Here is a 19255-nt window from a genome sequence, read left to right as displayed (position 1 = left end):
GTGGGCAAAGAGATGACACTGCTTTGTTTATGTTGGTTTGCAGCCCAGATCCTGGTGGAGTGCTTGCATCTGTTGCTCTGGTATTTAAATTTCCCTCAGCTGACAGTAAGGCAACAAGTTGGAGTCACGTCAACAGTGTGTTACGTAGAAGGCTTGAAACAAGCTCAACGTTCTTGAATGTTGACCAGTCTACCATTAAACTCACAGGCAAGTGGCGTAGGCTTGTGTTTATAGCTTGGAATTTGTTCCTCATACTTTGCTATTTCAATGTAATGAGTTTCACTTCACTGTGCAAATATGTGCAATTTCTGTTTTCTTTTCTTCCTTTCTCAGGCCTGTGGTGTGGGCAAGCCCTATTGCCTTTGTGGCTGACAGCCCAGGAAACTGAAAGAAGTAGTAGCATTAAGAGAGCTAAAGCACACTGATACCCAGTTTACATGCACGAGTGAATTCTGCTCTGTGCATCGGAAGTTCCCTGTGTGTGACCTGGCTTTGATACCACAGGCCAATGTAAAAAAAGATCCAATTTTGCAACCCAGGTTCACAGATTACTTTGCTAAAGCACACAGTGAATTGGAGAGGAAGCTGTATCACCAGGTTCTTAAATGTGCTCAATCCTTAAGCTATTTAAAAAACGCAAGGCTGAGATGGTTCCCTTCTCCATCATCTGTCATTTCCTTTGCATATTTGACAGATTGCTGTAGCAAGCATTAATAACCAAACATTCCCTGTACAGTAATCCTCTCACAAGAGTTTGTCATTGTTTATCACCAGAATCTGTCAACAGGAGATTTTGTAGTGAAGAAATCAATAACAATACAGTTTAGCATCAGTAAAGCCCAGAACTGAGGATCTGTGACCATCTTGCCATAATGAATGTGAACATGTGCGTATAGGCTTTAGTACAGCATAGGCTCCAGCACATGCAGATGTTATTTGAGCCTATTTGTCAACTACTGCTTTTTTCTGTTTTCTTTCTTTTTTTTTTTTTTTCCTTTTAGCTTTGAGTTAAGGCAAGAAAGTGCATCCCTTGGCCTTGCACTTTGAGTGAGGAGCAGAAGCATAACAGAACTTATTCAGTAAAGCAAATAACACTTTTTGCCATACTGTTACTACAAGCAGCAACACAAGTAATTTCACTTGTTTGCTGGATACAGAGAGTCTGTCTTAGATCTCATATAGATTACACATAGCAATGTAAAATATCCACACTGTATTCTTTGTTTTGCATTTCAGAATTAAATAAGGAGAATGGAGATAACCTTTTAAACAACTGTAAGTACACGTTTTATAGAAATCATCAAGGGGCTTAGTGCAATCAGTTCAGTGTTTATAAGATTTTTATGCTTGAGATGCAAGTTGAAAAATAACTTTAAGCTACCAGAACAATAGGTAATTCATGAACCAGAGAACATTTTAGCTCTTTTTTCCCTTCTTTTTGGAGTTTTGCTTGCTCTGCAGTGTTTACAGCTTAGTATTCCAACTAGATGGTGGTGGGCTTTAGTTTTGGCTATGGTAAGTAAATGAATTGCTGTCAGTAAGCTTTGCATGAGGACTGAAGTTGTTGTGAGCTGAAAATCTCAGGCTGTTACCCAGTAAAACTAGCAAGACTGAAAAATCAGAGCATTAAAATGTTGTCCAAGTTGTGTCTTCCAAACATTCCTTACATGTAGCCCTAAAGAAAGCCTTAGCTTTCTCCAAAAATGGTCATGCCAGATCTTTTCTTCTACAAGACAATCTGCTGCCTGCAAAGCCCTTGTTTAGAACTTTGTTTCATTGCATATGCATTCATTCCTGCCTCTGCCCTAACTGGTAAGCCATTGTGTCTACAGGTATAGCAGCTAACGACACTCCAGAGTATTTTGCTGGTAAAATAGCTCTTAGACTGGTCATGAATTAATTCATCATTCCTTTCTTCTCTTGCTGCTAACAGTAATTGTTTGCAAGAGAAGGGTTGTTGTGTTGTACACTGCACAAAGTTTGTCTTCTTGCTGATTACTTGTGTTTGGGCCTTGCAGGAGGGTGAGAGGTACTGCACAGCTGTGCCAAACACAAAAGTGGAAGTGAGCTATCTGGTGACCTGGCACCATGTTTAACAGCTGTGTTATTCCTTCCAAAATATCTTCCATTCTGCCCTCTCTCACCTGCAAAATTTTGTCAATAGATGTCTNGAGCTTAAAGCTTGCAGTCTTCAAGGAAAGACCAGAGAATGGGAGAGAGGAAAGCTGTCCACTGTGAGAGCAAGGCAGTGGAGTAGCTCTGGAGAGGGTCAGGTTCTAAGTCTTTCTACCATTTGATGCTCTCCAGTGAGGTCTTATAGTTCCTCTGTAAATATGGAAACAGAATCAGTACCTTCCCAGCTGTACCAGTTACAAAGGGTCTCTGAGAACTAGAGACCTGTGGCACTTCTGCCTAGCACTGTCTTGGGAATGCAGCATGTTTCACACAAGCTTTTCATTTTAAGTGGTTTCTTGTTTAGATCTGACTTTTCTCAAGGAGCAGAAAAAACTTACTGGAGAAAATAAATAGTCTGGTATATAGCCTTCTATTGTTGTGGAAGTTCACGCTGCTTTGTGTGTCTGACAACTAGTAATGTTTCTACCAATCTTCATTTACATCATATCTATCCTGAGACCCTTGTGAGCACAGCACCTGATTTCTTTGCTCTGCTTTATGTGCAGGCTGTGTCTTGGCAGCTTTGCCCTTTTGTGCCTGTGCCAGCAGCCATATGGGCCTCCCAACAGGCAGACCCTGGGTTTCTTCAATCAGCTAACAGAGCTGCCTTTTGTTGTTTTGTTTTGTTTTATTTATTTGTTTGTTTTTTGACAGTCTGTGGGATACGGAAGGAGGCATTCTCCTTCTCAGGAGTGGAAAGAATAACCGATGGACAGCGTGCACGGGATGGAGAATGGCCATGGCAGGCTAGTATTCAGCTTGATGGGACACATTACTGTGGTGCATCAGTGATCAGTAACACATGGCTAGTGACTGCAGCCCATTGCTTTAAAGCGTAAGTTATCAGTACCTTTCCAATCCTGTAGGCCCTACAACTTAAGGGTGGTGCTCAGATAAATCTATTCTGATTTTTCATGAACCACTGATGTCTTTATCTGCTGGAAGACAATGAAGTTTGGCTCTTGTCTGTTCTGTAGACAAACCTGACCATGTGGCATTTTTCTTAAACAGAAAGCTGTGTTTCTGTGGAAATCTTTTTTGTGTGCTTATGACATATTTGCCAATGTTTTTCAGAGGAAGAGATCCTCGGAGATGGACTGCCAGCTTTGGAATTCTGTTGAGACCTCCAAAACAGAGAAGATATGTCCGAAGAATTATCATTCACGAAAAATACAATGCCCTCATCCCTGATCATGAGTATGATATAGCTCTTGTGGAACTTGCCTCCCCTATTGAGTTCACAAGTGATGTGCACAGTATCTGTCTTCCTGAAGCATCTTACATATTAAGGGATAATACTTCCTGTTTTGTCACAGGTTGGGGAGCTTTGAGGAATGATGGTGAGTGTCTCCTTATTCCTTGTGGAGCCTTCCTTGCCCCTCACACGCCTAAGAAGACTGCTGTTTGATTTTATGATTTTTATTTATTTTGCACTGGTGGACTTAGTTGGTTGGAGTTGTTTTGATCAGTAGCTTGGAATGTGGGAAAAACTCTTGCAGGATGACTATAGAATTAAGAACAGCTTTTTTGTTGCTGCATGCATTGAAGTGGTCAAATGTATTCTGTTGTCCATTTTCACTGGCCAAGTTATCTGACCTGATCTAAGACAAACCTTTCTGTTATGTCTGTCACAGATCTATCATAAATTTTCATCAGTTAATCTCTCTTTTATCCTAATTCAGGCTTCAGTTCATCAAATGGCTCAAATGAGCTTCATGCAAGTTGGCCAGTGTCACTGAGATTAGAGATGATGACACTAATTCTATTAGTAGGAGAGCAATTTGAGCTATAAGCTATATTTCATGATAGACTCTTGAGATGTACAGTAGTGGTCTGAAGTCGCTTCGCATTTAATCAAATGGATCTTTCCAGTGGCATCAAAGATACACAGTGTAGCCAATGGTTGAATTGAACATTGAAATGTACAAAAATCCTTTTGCCTATTACATTAAAGAGCATCTATTGGGTGTGAAAGAGGGGAGCAGTTGTGTTTGGGATAGCAGGTGAAAATAAGTTTCTTTAGACATTTTTCAGGCAATGGCAGGAATGCTGTAGGAAGGCCTGGCTACTCCTAATCCTTGCGTATCTTAGATTGTGTACTCTACAAAGCTGAATACTACTTTTCCTTCTAGGCCCTGGTGTTAATCAGCTTCGACAAGCAGAAGTAAAAATTATTAGCACCGCTGTTTGTAATAGACCACAAGTGTATGCTGGAGCAATAACACCAGGGATGTTGTGTGCTGGATACTTAGAGGGACGGGTGGATGCTTGCCAGGTAAGTCTCATCTTAAGTAAGAAGAAATAGGTGAGATAGTAAGTGACTTTTCCTAGAAATAAGAAATAATTAATATTTTCCCATGGTATAACTTTTGTTTATGGGGTTCAACATCATAAGAGATGTAAATTGAGAGCTTCATTGCTTCTAGGTTGTGATCTGTACTTACGTGCTTATTGTTCGTTTTTTTTTTATAGCATACTTTTGAGAGAATGCAGATGTAATGTTCTAGAATAGGAGAGACTGTATTACATACAGGCTGTCAGCCTCTATCCTCTCCATGAATGGTGCAGAGGTAAACTCATAGCTGTGATCTAGAGAAAAGACTCTGTCCATTGTAGCATAACAATATGATGCTCCCTGCATTAGTGAAGTGAATATTGTTTGCTTTTTGTTCCTGTCTGCTGATGCTTTTCTCCTTAGGGTGACTCTGGTGGGCCACTGGTGCACGCAAACTCCAGAGGAATCTGGTATCTCGTGGGAATAGTGAGCTGGGGTGATGAATGTGGCAAGGCAGATAAACCAGGAGTGTACATGCGAGTGACTGCTTATCGAGACTGGATTGCTTCCAAAACAGGCATCTGAAACCTGTGGTGGTTTTAAGTTTTGTGGGCTGCGTGAAAGGCTATTCCTCTGACACATTCTGCTCTGTGGTTACCCTCTAAACAGCTGATACCTTGGCACGTGTTGATGTATCAAGTGCTGGCAAGCTTGGAGTAGTCTAGGACTTGAAATTGGTTTGGCCGACAACCAGAAAGGAATGGACTCAATCATGTGACACAGCAGCTTGTTCAGGAAGTAATCAGTCAAATGGACAAAGACTGGTTTCTCCGCAGCATACAGACCCTCTTCTCTGTGTCCGAATCTTCTGGCTGCTACTCTGTGGGACAAGAATGAGCCCACAAATCTGTTTACCAGGATCTAAAAACAGATGCAACTAAAATGTGACCCATGCATTTGCTGTGTGCTTTGAAGGCCCTGCCTGTCTGCAGACCAGCTACCATCGAGCCCCTGACTCTAAGACTGCTGCACTTCTGAATTGTCCTCAAGCTTTTTTCCTGCATTGTTCCATGGAACAATATGCTAATAACAAACAGAAGATGGCTTAGGGAAATTCCATTTCCTAGTATCATGCCATACAGCTACCTAAGTGAACTAAGAAGTATTTTTTGCTGTGTTGTCCTGAACAAGCGATTGCTGAGAAAAGCCAGCTTCTGTCCACCGCCTTTGAATGTGTCCACTTCCTGCTTCGTATGAACAGCCCCTATCACAGCATTTGCCACGAAATTGAATTCTGGACTTCAGACTGAATAGTACTTTATGTTCACACTAGTCTATTGTTGTACTTAAATATCTGACGGAATGAAATTCCATTTTAAAACTTTCCAGATTGTATTGTTTTTAATAAATGTCCTAAGCTTTTTGTGCAGGTTCGTAACAGTCTTAGTATGAACACTGCCAAAAACCGTCTCCAAAACCTGCTTATTCTCACAAATGGCATTCTCAAGTCCTATTAATATAGAAAAGTTCACGTGTATCTCTTCAGTTGCATTAAAAAAAAAAAAAAAAGAAAAAAAAAGAAAAAAAAAGAAATGACCCATAAGTCAAAGTAAAGATCTTTTTCCTGTCAGGAATTAATGACTGTGTCTTATTGCTAGACTATATATAAACCATCTGATCTCACAAACTTCATAGTCTCTCTGCCTTCATTTTCAGGATCCTGATGTTTCTCAAACTTTCTATACCCTACAAGTGGAACTTGCCTGTTCTTGATGAGATGCCTTCCTTAATGCATCTGCAGAATGTTTCCAGTGTTTTATTCTGGTTGCTAATACTGACAACAGTGAGTGATTTTAATTGCTAGATACAGAAGTTGCTCATCTGCTTTTGTTGGTCAGAAGAGGAAGAACTCAGCAAAGGAATTACTAGCCACACTACCAAGACCCAGAGCTGATCCAGTGTGGCAGACAAGCCAGGCCAGAAAAGACAAGCAAAGGAGCAGGATTTTTGGCATCTTCAAAGTTAGGAGATCTGGGGACAGGGGGCCCTCACTAATTATACTCGTAGGATTAAAGCACTGTCCAAATTCAGTACAGGTCAGTTAACATCATCAGTGTTAACCCTAGGGATCTTTGTAGGTTGCTTGAAGCCCTGCCCAACAGAGCAGTAAACCATCAAGTTTATGAAATTCCTTTATTACACATCCTGTGATTTAGGTGCCTGCAAGTACAGTGAACCATGCTTTGTCTTTACTGGAGGTGTGGGGTGTTTGGACTCTCGGAAAAGATTTGTCTGAAGGAGAAGGGTCTGAAACTGTTTTTCTGTGTATATTGTGAAGACCCAGCATTTAAAATGCCCACTTAGAGAGCTTTTTGTATGGAATGCTTTTTGATCCAAAAATAAAACTTAGGTGACCTAAGTTTTAGGTAAGGAATAAGAAGTAGCAAAGTGGTTTCATAGGCTTGAGGCAGAGAAATCTCATTTTAGTCCTTTAAGCAGAACTTGGATTTGAATTATGTTGTCTGTATATTATGCATGACAAATGTAATATTTATCTATTTATTTATTGGTTGGTAACTATACCCAGGCAGTGAATCACCTTGAAGAAAAACATTATTACAAGACTCTAGGACTTTTCAGTTCCTAAAGAACTTCAGACTTGGGTTTTCAAAGGACAAATGTCATCAGAAACACAATATTTTTAGGTCTGAAAATATCAGTTATTTCACTGTTTTCCAAAAAATAGGTAAGTAGATGTCCAAAGGATGTCTTTTGAATTTCTCAACTTTCTGGTTGCACTTGAACAAAATGAGAAAGAGTTAAGCGTTTTTCTCTGTGCAGAGGGCTTCTATGAATGTAATTTTCCCAAGTAATGCACACAAAGCTGAAAAAGTGAACTTAGTGTTTGCTTTGATTTTTCTGGAGAGATCTAGTACATGATTCACCTTAGTCCTAAGAGCCAGTACAGGGTAGCCAGGAGAGGGGCTGCAGAGGAACAGATACCTACATAGTGTGTGTTTTGGTAGCCTTTTTTTTGTATTCCAGTTTTCACAATAGCACCTGGAACAAGCTTTCTTGTCTGATTTCTCCTGGAAGCAATGTGGTTTGTATGCTCTGAAGCCTCTTGAATATGCAAAGCAGTATAAATGAGAATGCAATAAGATCACTACAAAGAATGCTCCTCATCCACAGGAATGCCAGTGCACGTGGACCAGATGGATCTAAATCCCTTTCTTATGGCAAAACCACAATGATGTCAGAATTGTCTAGCTTTTCCTGAGAGAAATTGTGGAAACCTGAAATAATGTAGGCAGCAAAAAATTTGTTTGCTTTAGTTGGCCTAGCAAATACATATTTTTTCTAAGCTGAAGTCTTAGATTTTTATGAAATCACAAGATTTATCTGTTTTCCACCATGTTTTTGTTTGAAATTATCATCAAGGTAGAATGACATGCATCCAATTATACAATCAAACATGGCACATAGGAATGTAATTTATGCATTAATTTAATAAAAACAGTTTAAAAATAATGTCTTCCATGTATTTGTTAATTTCCTGTGTCATGGCAAACAACTGCGAGCCAGGGACTGATCTGTTTTACAGCACTGCAGTGATTCTGAACCATGTACTTATGTACTGGGTTCTATGTGGTCCTTGACCATCTGTCTTCATTGATGTGTTTGAGGAGTGTCAATGTGTTTATCTGTACAGGGCTTAATTCACCTGCCCTAAGGTTACCCAGTTTTGCATGCATTCAGGCAAAAACAAGGTCTTGTGTCAGCCACTAGAGGGTGAATCGTGTTGTCTAAGAGCCTTAATCTCTTAGCTACTCGTGTTGCTCTGTTTCAGCTCAGCGGAAGGAATTGGGAGTGCAGGGTACCATGTCAGTGTTGCCTTGGTGATGCAGAGATGCTCCATGATTGCTCTTGCAGAGTTTGAGAAGACTACAGATGTTCAGCTTTTAGAGTAGGCATCTGCAGCACTGGGTGAGTTTCGATCTCTTCCTTTCCCCTCCCTCCAGCATGAGGAAGATGGCATCAAGTGTTCCCCTTTACATATATACATACAGCATACTATGGATACGAGCAGAGGGCCAAGTAGATTTCTCCAGCTTCTTTGCCGCAGTAGAACCAAATCACAGTGTTGTGGAAAAATCAACTGGAAATGCACAATATCAGGTAGTATTGGCATCTTGGGCCTGTTTTCTCAGTTTGTCAGCTTTCCTGCAAAGAGGATAATGAAAAGCAGCAGCAATTTTGAGCCTGGTAGGATGGAATGTCAACAGTGGCATAAAGCAGCTGATTGCTTTGACTTCCTCTTTTTGAAAACTGATGATTCTTGTGGGTCAAAGTTGTCAGCTTAAGTCTTGTCCTTTTCCTTTAAGGATATGGATTCCTTTAAAGATTCCTTGGTACATTCTCAGCTAGAAAAGCAAGCTCTTGATGAACAAACATGCTGGAGTTCATTCATCCTGGTATTTAATACCTAAAAGGGAAGGTCTTGGATATCAAGATCAAAAGGGTGAAAAGAGTACAGTACCGTTAGTGCAGTACTTCATGATACACAAGGCTGATAGGGATGTAAGGATGGCTGTTCATTTTGAAGAACATTAGCCTTCTATCACATTTCTCTGACACAGTAAAGGGAGTCTTAAATCAATAGATGAGCTTCTTAAAGGACATTTTGTAACTAAGCTGTTTTTGGTGGTGTTTGGTTGGTTTTATTTGTTTTTGATTTTCTCTGATGGCTGAATCACATAATTGTAGATATTGGAAGTGAAGTCTAGATATCATAGAGCCCAACCTTCCTCCTAAGTGGACCTTCACCCTACAGTCAATGCAGAGGGGGATGTTCAGATGGGTCTTGAATATCCAACAGAGAAGGATACTCCACAACCTCTCTGGGCAGCCCATTCTCTCCCATACTCTCAGAGTAACAGAGTTCTTCCTTGTGTTAGTGTGAAACTTCCTATGTTCCATTTTCTGCCCATTGTCCCTTGTTTTATTGCTTCTTGTCACTGAAAAGAGTGTCTCCATTGACTTGACTCCTGTGCTTTAGATAAACAGTTATGAGATCCCCTCTTGGCCATCTCCAGGCTGAACAGTCTCATATAGCAAGAGTACCATGATCCAAAGATGTGTTCAGCTGATGTCACCCTATCTGGCGGAGGAAGCCATGTGTGTGGAGTTTCTGCTGAAGGAACAGAAATGAAGAACTGAATAGAGGAGCAACTCCTGCTGTTTTGTATGTGTGGTGGAAAACGTATCTGTCAGTATCAGTTTTCTTGGTCTCTTCAATATGTTACTGCTGTAAAGAAAACCTCTCAGAACTCATCTGGTTAGAAAAGTTAGGCAAATATTGCAAATGGCTGCTAATCTGCTTTACTTTAAAATTTGCTTTTTAATTGAATGCATTCTTAAATGACGCTTCTTAGAAGAATGCTGTTTGCAAGCCTGTTTGTTGCTAGTGGTTTTTACTCAGATGCAAATTAGCAGTTTCCCTAAAGACAGAGAAGAGACTTTTGTGAAACTTTTAAATAAAAGTGATGAGTTTATTTTCTGTAAGGTTGGACAGGTCAAGAAATACATGGATTCTCTGATTTACTTGATTACTGGAAAAGGGAAGGAATTTAATAGGTGTATCTGAAAGATTGTGCTATGCTACTTCAAGGTTATTCTCTCAGCTCTTGTGATTTTAACCTTCTGGTTCTGGGCCGTTGAGTCCTTGAGGAAGGACGTGCCATCAGCTTGGCGTATCCAGAGCTCTTTTAATCACTAATGGTTCTTTGTAAGACAAAAGCAATCAGCTGTCTGCGATTGTCACACATCTCTGACCTTCCCTAGACTCTTAGGGAAGTCTGCAACCTTTGTGTGACCCAGACAGTCTGGCAGTCCATGCCAGATGACCTGCATACCAAAGGTACCTGGTACTGAGATCATCCTTGCCCAGTGGACAGACCATCGCCCATATGACTGGTACTAGGAAACCATCCGTCCTGCACTAGATGGATGATAGAGCATATGAAATATTTTTTTTCACCACTGTAACAGGAGACGTTATAGACGCTCCATCTTTGAAGATATTGATAACCCAGTTGGACATAATCCTGAGCAACAGGATCTGGCTTGATATGAGGGGGCTTGGGCTAGCCCGTCTATAGTACTGTCTCAGACAAGCTGACTGCACCTGATGGTTTCAGTGACAGGTAAGTGCTCTAGCAAACAACCTGTGGACAACTGACACCTGGCCACCTTCACACTGATGACCGGTACTTTCCTTGGATGCAGTACCCAGTGCTGTTGTCTGCAGCTTATCTGGTGCTATCACCACTAATACAGTAACCAATGAAAGTAGTAGAGCATGGAGAGGAAAACAAGCTATCCTGTACCAAGTAGGTAGAGAGAGGGTTACTCAGGTGTGAGCTCTCACTTAAAGGCACCAAACCTACAGTACTCAGAACTGGGATCCTAATTTTGCTACTAAGCAGTCCTGCTTGAAAGCATGCTGAGCTTTTCTTCATAGTTCAGCCTTTGAAGTCTGACTGGAAAGACAGCCATAGTTGAAAAAGGCATAAGATAGAGGTGTTGGGCTTGATGCTCATTATGTCTGGCATAGTACAAGAAGCCTCAAAGACCATTATAACATATGATACATCGAGTGGCTGTTCACAAGAACCATACTTCAATTCTTGCATGCAGAGGCAAAGTAAATTGGGACAGAAAATAACTGTGACAGAAGTTTCAAAAAGGCAAATTGCAGCTTGGCTTTCAGGAGGCAAGTTAACTGCTAAGAACTAATATGAAATCAAATCATCATATCACATCACAGAATGGCCTGGGTTGAATAGGACCACAATGATCATCTAGTTTCAACTCCCCTGCCTCTGGCAGGGTCACCAACCAACAGACCAGGCTGCCCAGAGCCACATCCAGCCTGGCCTTGAATGCCTCCAGGGATGGGGCATCCACAACCTCCTTGGGCAACCTGTTCCAGTACATTACCACTCTCTGTGCAAAAAATTTCCTCCTAATATCTAACCTAAATCTCCCCTGTCTTAGTTTAAACCCATTTCCCCTTGTCCTATCAGTATCAGCCTACGTAAACAGCCAATTCCCCCTCCTGGTTTATACACTTCCTTTAAGTACTAGAAGGCCACGATGAAGTCTCCCCAGACCTGGCCTTCAAATCCAAGCTAACCATTTTCTAGAAACATAGAGCCATAAGGAAGTCTTGCTTGGGGCATTTTGTCCCCTGCAGAGAAGACATAAAGTAGAATGATTCAGCTGGAAGGGACCTTCAAAGATCATCTAGTCCAACTGCCTGATCACTTCAGGGCTAACCAAAAGTTAAAGAATGTTACTGAGGGCATCATCCAAATGCCTGTTCAGTACTGACAGGCTTGGGTTATCAGGCTGTGTCAGTGGTCCCAGTAAGTCTTTCTGCTGTGTGAAATGATACTGTTCATTTAATTTGTGCAGTACCTGTAAGGTAATAGTGAATTTATTTTCATCTTAATGTACTTCATTTCTTTTTAGGCCCTATCCAACCATATAAAGGCCTCATATTTCTTTGGAGATGCTCTGCATCTCAACTATGAGCAGAGGATTTGTGCAGTGACTAGACATTAGCCCGATTGCTAGGTAACCCTGGGAACAAAATGTGGGCTGGCCTGTTTCGCTGTACCAAGTAGCAGCTCTGGCTGAGCAGCTGCAGAAGACAGGTACGTATGTGTTACCATTTTGTCCTGAATGGGGTGACAGGCTATGAATTCTTTCTTAATGATACTGGAAGTGGGGGACTTCTGTTGTCTAAGGGCGTTGCCGGTATTCTGGGCTGGCCTTTCTGGCTGCAACGTAGACGGGTGTAGCAGTTTCTGTTATAAGGGCATGGAAAGAGGGACTGTTTGGAAACCAACCAGGGCAGGATCTAGCATACCTGAGAGCTTGAGGCCATTGCTATAACATCTTAGAGCTTCTGCACACTTAGTATCTCAAAGCTGTATGGGCACGTAATAAAATTTGGCCTCAAGTGACTTTTCATGGCTCAAGATAAAGCACCTGGCTTATCTCCCAGCCCTGACATTTGCTCTAGAGAATCATTTCATCCCTCTAATGGAAATTACATGTTTGTTTTTCTACTTATCAGTTATTAAAAGCCATAGCTGGGAATTTCAGATGCCAACAAAAGGATGGGACAGTAAGTTGTTTTTATTTGTCAAAACAGGAGAGGAATACAGCATGTCTCTAGCTAGTTAAGACATCAAGTTAAGACATAAGTTAAGAAGTAAGAAGAAATTTTGAAAGCCAAATGCAAGATGCCTTTATATATTCAGGAGGAGAGGGACCTGAAGCTACACCTGAGCTGTTAAGGTGAGCTGATGGAAGATGAGTCAACATCTCCTAGGGAAGAATTTTAGTGGAGCAGGTCTATTTGTTCTTACCAGGTACTTACAAAATAATGTAGTAATTTAGGTTGGAAGAGACATTCAAAGGTAATCGTCCAACCCTCTGCTCAAAGCAGATCTAATAAGTTCACGTTGATCAGTACCGTGTGCTTTAACAGTGTTTCTGTAGTTCTGTTAAATATTGCTGGCAGGAATATTCACTTCTCACTTTGAAAATAATGCCTGACACAGTCTGTGATGTAAAATTCATGGCCCGGGCTGAATAACTGGTAGACAATTATGTAAAATATCTTTGCTTATGAATTCCAAAGATGTTATTGCTTTGGGACTGGCCAATGGCCTTCTCTCAAGGCGTTTTCCATCTCAACAGTCATGCAGCCTATGTGAGTATGCAAACATAAACCAAGGCAGCTTATTATTAGCATTCTTAGGCAAGCAGACTGTCTGACTGGCTGGGCTGACTTTGCAGGGTTAAATGGAAGGTATTGTTATTACATCTTTTTGCACTTTCATTCACCAAATCCTGTGCGCCCACGTTGTCTCATTCCCACCCTATACTTTGATAGCTAGTTTCTCTACTACTTCCCTAATATCAACCAAAAAACTACTGCTTGTGTTTGCTGAATAACTCCCTAATACCAAGCACTTTGTAATTTGCTAATTTATTATGAAGAAATTTATTCCTTAATGATTGTATTTTCTTGGCCTGTGTAATGTTATTCTCTTGGGACAAGTATGTGTAAACAGCTTCTGTATCTTCTGACATAGGCAAGTGTACTTCTTTATTTTCCACTGTATTTAAAAGAAAAAAAAAAAAAAAGCCATCTATTTTAATTATTAGTCAGGTCACAAAAATATTCGTTGATCCTAAGGAAACCAAATCACATTTCTGGAATATCTCTGTCCATGCTCTGAAGTGAAAACAGGAAAGTCTGTCCTTTTGAGATGAACTCCAGAAATTAACAAAAATACATGTATTTGTTGTCCAAGTCCTTTTCTGTAGTACTACCTCCTGAAACCCTTGTCAACTTGGCGTTCTTCTAGTGAATACTCTCCTTCTCCAAGAAATCTCACTGCAAAACCCAAAACCTTGAGTAACTTTTGCCTTCAGCTCCAGCTGTTTGCTAAAATAAAACTCTCTGCTGGGATTTGTTTTTTACCTGACCCATATGGGTAGAGTTGGCCTTTGCTCTTCTGGGAACATCAGGGAAATTCTGTGCATCATACGCTGTCAATGCTTCAGGGCCGTGCTTGGCCTAAGGTGTGCAGGGCCCATTATTAGTGGGCTTGAAATACTAATTGTTCTGGTTTCAGCTAAAACAGAGGCAGTTTTCTTCATAGCATCTGGTATGATGCTTTGGTTTTGATTTAGGAGAAAAACAGTGTTGATAACACGCTGATATTTCAGTTCTTGTTGAGCAGTGCTGCACAGAGCCAAAGATGTTTTAGCTTCTTGTCCTTCCCTGCCAGCAGGGGATCTTGGGGGGTGGGAGGGGGGTTGCACAAATTGCTGGTAGGGAACAGAACTAGGAGAACTGACCCAGACTGGCCAAAGGTATGTGCCACACTGTATGACATCGTGTGTAAAAACTACAATATGGTGAGGAGTTGGCTAGCATAGCATTGGAGCAGCCACTGCTTGGGAACTGTCTGGGCACCAGCTGGTGGGTGGTATGCAAATGCATTGTGCATCAATTGTTTTGTAAATAAATGTATATATACAAACACATAAAATTATAATTACTACTATTTCTCTCTTCCTTTTTCCATTTTAGTAAATAGTTTTTATCTCAAACCATGAGTTCTGCTTTTTTTCTGGTTCTGCTCCCAATCCCAGTGGTTAAGGGGGGAGTAAGCAAAAGGCTGTGTGATGTTCAGCTGCCTGTGAGGTTAAACCACAACATTAATGAAGCTGTTAATGTTACTAACCCACTAACAGTGCTTCTTACTTTTATCTCTGTGCACAGACCATTGTGTACAACCTCCGCTTGACCATTCTGGGAAGGAATTGCTACATGCTTCTTTGGTTTATATCCCAAGCTTAATTAAGTCTTTTATATTCTACAAGGATGTGTTTTGTAAGAATGAAATAATCTGTGATCATAAGGTTAAAAAAAAAAAAATAAGCAAAAGGATTTGAACATATTTTGAATAACCTCTGGATTCAATTGGTTGGTAAGGATGGAATGCTGGAGTTCCTGTGGATGTGCATGTGTGTTCTGGGTGGAGCAAGAAGTTTCTTTAACCATGGTCATTTCTTCATAAACTTTCTTTGGGTTTTATTGCTCTTGAAGAAGAAACTTATGATACTGGGTGGGAAGTAGAAGGGAAGGTCAAGAGGAGACTATTAGCACTGGAGACAGCTAGCTGTGTATTTAGTCACTAAAGGTAAGGTAGTAACTGCAGCAGTGTTTTTTCTACAGGGAGCCAAGAAATAAAAAATCAAAAGTAAATTTTATCCAAGTAATGGAAGAGATCAGAGAAACAGGAGGTACTGTGCAGTGGTGTACAGCTTTTACCATTATCCTAGAAGTACACTGTCTTGACACTTGTTCCTCAAATTGTGTTGAAGTTCCTGTGAGTGGACAGTTTGGGGGAAAGGGGGCACTAGATAGAGGTAGGTGGAAATTCACTCCTACTGTTACTTAGTTTTTTGTAAGTTTTAATAAGCATTCCCACCAAAATGACTGAATTCTTGATACGTCATTGGAAAGCCGAAACTTCAAACTTCATAGCAAAAATCCAAGTGCATCAGAGGCTGGGAACAAGGAGTTTGGACTGTGATCATTTTCCTCTTTATTCTGTGTGTTTAGATGTAAGGACAGAATCCCTCACCAGGGAACATCTACTTTTTTCCCTTCCAGCTGGCTCTGAAGAGCCATGTTTGTGCTGGAAGAAGGGAATTCCAAGGAGATTGGTGGCCCTTTTCACAGAGTAAGCATTTTCCACAGGCGGGGTTATGCCAACCATTAAATGACTAATGTATAATTAGGCGGCTGGATACTTATAGTTGTCATGTCCCTGGTGCCAGGGGAGTCCAGGACGACTGTGAAGGAGTGAGCATCGAGGGAGGTTAGGCTTGGTTGACCAAGCCATTTATGTCTGTATTTGTTTTTGTGTTCAGCTTTTGTGTTGGCAATCTCAGCAGACAAGTGACTTAGCAGTGCAGACGGTGTGGTGGCTCTCCCTTATGGCTTTTACAGTGAGTTTATGGTAGAAGGTGCTGCCAGCCAGAAGGCCTGCTGTAAGGACACAAGTTGGACAGAAAGGGAGTGCTAGGAAAGGGAAATTTAACACACTTCCTGTTCTGCTGTGGTGAAGAACAAGTCTTCTTGCCTGGGCCGGTTTATCTGCTCTGTCCATCTCTGCCTGGGGAATTCTTTGATGCTGAGCTGATCAGAAGGTTAGAGTCTCCTTATCGACTCCATGCTTACCTCTGTTTGTTTTTATTCCGAAGTTTGCTCTCTTATTTTGCAATAACCCACAGGGTGCTGGGTGTTGCGCCAGCCGTGCCTCAATGAAGGATCTTCATTCAACACCTTTCCCTTCTCGTCACACCAGTCAATGCGACTCCTGCGTTTTCCAGCAGCATTCACTACGCAGTCCAGACTTTAGTCAAGCCCTGGTCGGAGGACAGAAAGGCTACCAGACCTACCGGGATCTACCATGGGATCTTCAAAAGTAGGTGGTGTGTTTTAACTCAGTTTAATTTAGAGGTGCAATGGTAGTAGAGGAATGTTGCTTATGGGGGAGCTAAGGAAGTGAAGGATGTAAACAGATCTAAAAAAGACGTTGTTTGCTCTCTTGTCTGCTTTTAAACCTCCTTGTATCTCTGCCCACCTTCATCCTTTTAGAAGTAGAGCACATTACATTGTCGATCTGTCCAAAATGTGCAGCCTGAAAGGGTGTGACAGGGGGAGGCTAAGCAGTAAATTGTGGGCTGAAGGGAAGAGTTTGGAGACTTCTTTTGCGTGAAAAGAATAACGTATGGTTGGGATGAGAAATGGAGAGGGAAATCCTTTCTTAGCATGGCCAGGAGCACAAAGGTTTGCTTTCTGTTTAGAAGGGTGATATGACAGCTTAGGTTGACACTTACCTTTCCCTCCCTGTAATTGTCTTTTCCTGCCCCCAGCAGGATTTTATTGAACTGATGAAGAATTCAGTAAGCTCTTTTGTGTCAAAATCAAATTTAAATAATATGATTTGGAATAAACGTGCCTTTTGGTCAGGTCTAGTTGCAGTATTATTTTCCCGACTGTACAAAGGGATCATGTTAAATCAGGAAAGGCAGCATAGCTACATGAGGAGAGGATACCTTGTAGGTGTTCATTGTTCCAGGTTGTTGTCAGAGTTTTTAAGGAAGAAGACATGATTTCTGGGTCTAGTGACCAGGTGTTTTGTATTTGTACAGATTTTAAGCAGACAGAGATGTTGGAAGTTCTTAGACTTGTTTCATTGTAACTCAAAGATGTTTCTGGAAAGTTTTGCTTACTTAAAAAAAAAAAAAAGAAAAAGAAAAAAAAAAAAGTCAACTGCAGTACTGTTTTCAGTCCCAGTGCACATCCAATCACATATGTTTAGTAGGCCACCTGGAATTTGTTCTTTGGGCTTAATGCTCTGGCTCCTGAATTCAAATGGCAATAGGAGATGCTCAGCCTCCCTTGAATTTTTGTGATTTTGCATCAGCAGTTGGTGAAGGTTACAAGTGTGGCCTCGGAAATATAATACCAAAGAGTCTAAAATGTGGGTTTTTTTTCAGCACCCTCATGATTTGGCTGGATGGCTGAATTTCTGGGTCTGATTGCTTAAGACCACAGTATTCTCTCTGCCGTTCCATTGAGCAGAAGGCTGTGGAAAATTGCAAAATACTCCTTATTTTTCCAACCTCAACATTAAAAAAACAAACACAAAACAAGACATAATTTCTGGACTTGAAATCACAGCATTATTTCTGGACTGACAAAAGATACTCATTCTGCCCATTTAAGTGTGTTTGTTTGTTTGTTTTTTCCTAAGGACAATGTTTTTGTTGATATAGTGTTGACTTTACCAGGAGGAGGCTGAGTTTAACTTTTGGTTCTGATCCTTAGTGGAACCCTGGTAGACACCCAAAAAGTTTGCATCTGGCTCAACATCCCTACCTTTAAAGCTGTGATGCCTGACAGTCAGTGAGAAAGGAATCCCCATCAGTTGTGAATACCTTTTTGTGCATGTTACAAAAAGAGGGAATACATGAGAGTCCTCTACCTAGCAGGAATGAAAAACTGTTCCTTTTTCTAGTGAGACAGAAAATAGTTAATCGTTGCTATTATCTTTTTTTGTATCAACAGTGGTGTAAATAATTTTAATAACAGTGTGTTAGAGGGGAGTTAAACAAGATTTAAGTCAATTTTGGTTGCCTCTTATAAGGAAAGGATTTAGTGGTTTAAATAGTTCTTTAGATTATTATAAAGTCTTGTGTATATGGGGGAAATCTGTGTTGGATAACTGTATATTTACATGTTTGGGAAAGGCTGGAGACTGCCTAGTCTTAATCAAAGACCCAGTGTAACCTGTTAAATGTCCAGATCTTTGCTGGCCAGAGATATAGATGTGAGCGTACAGCTGTGAAACTTGGTCTTTGAGTGCATCACACTGTACCCTAGTCTCTTAGATGAGACTAGCTTTATCCAGTTTCAGGATGTCTTTTTTTACAACAGTTTGAGCTAAGCTGAAACGTGCGCTCTGTAAGATCCTTCAGAAAGCAAAGGAAACAGGCTGGAGTGGACAGCCTTGTTGATCTTGTCCATCCTCTGCTGTGCTGTGCCCTGTGGTCTAAGGAGCAGTGACCTACCTCGACTTCCTTGTGAAGATCTTGTGGACTGGCAGGATGAGGTGCACAGTAGCTACTGTTGAATTTGTTAGTCTAAAAGTGAATATGTAGGTGGAAACGCAGTGCCACTTGCACCAATTTGTCATTTAGTAGGTGGGCAAAATAAGTGTAAATTACAGACTGCTGAGGTGTAGCAGGAAATGAATACCAGCCCTGGTGCAAGGACAGTCATGGTGCATTGACATTAATGGGAGTTAAGCTTGATTATTGCAGGAGGCAGATGTTCCTGCATGGTGTCAAACAGAAACTTTTTCATTTGTCTGCCCCAATCTGGTTCCTGGTTCCAGAAAACTGTAGTGAAATTCTGATACGCACCACACTTGATTTGATGCCAGTAGAATTATTACTGTTTGTTTTTCCTTGCCGCACACTCATTTTCTGAGCTTTTCAGATAGAAAAACAGAATTACAAAGTTATTCCCTAGTCTTAAAATTTCATCATTTTCATTAACTGAGCAAGCTCCAGCATAATATCACCTGCACTTCTGGTCTCTACTGTTCCTACTAGGGAGCATTGTAGAAGTGCATC

General features: G+C 40.9%; 2 protein-coding genes across 3 annotated transcripts in view; both read left to right on the top strand.

The window, feature by feature from the left end:
- Positions 1-7981, top strand: part of LOC107313521 (transmembrane protease serine 11E-like) — a 37885-nt gene extending 29904 nt beyond the window's left edge. For both annotated transcript variants that reach the window (XM_032444518.1, XM_015861844.2), the window contains 6 exons: positions 44-207; positions 1237-1275; positions 2830-3010; positions 3250-3515; positions 4308-4450; positions 4874-7981. In XM_032444518.1, the coding sequence (XP_032300409.1) occupies positions 44-207; positions 1237-1275; positions 2830-3010; positions 3250-3515; positions 4308-4450; positions 4874-5035 (955 nt within the window). In that variant the 3' untranslated portion in view covers positions 5036-7981. The remainder of the gene's footprint in view (positions 1-43; positions 208-1236; positions 1276-2829; positions 3011-3249; positions 3516-4307; positions 4451-4873) is intronic.
- A 7768-nt stretch (positions 7982-15749) lies between these two features.
- LOC107313524 (transmembrane protease serine 11E-like) overlaps positions 15750-19255 on the top strand; it is a 38486-nt gene continuing 34980 nt past the window's right edge. The window contains exon 1 of the mRNA XM_015861846.2: positions 15750-16536. Within this exon, the coding sequence (XP_015717332.1) occupies positions 16373-16536 (164 nt within the window). The 5' untranslated portion in view covers positions 15750-16372. The remainder of the gene's footprint in view (positions 16537-19255) is intronic.

Source organism: Coturnix japonica, chromosome 4, assembly GCF_001577835.2.
Source record: "Coturnix japonica isolate 7356 chromosome 4, Coturnix japonica 2.1, whole genome shotgun sequence".
Classification (NCBI taxonomy): Eukaryota; Metazoa; Chordata; class Aves; order Galliformes; family Phasianidae; genus Coturnix; species Coturnix japonica.
This window is presented reverse-complemented; position numbering and strand designations above follow the sequence as displayed.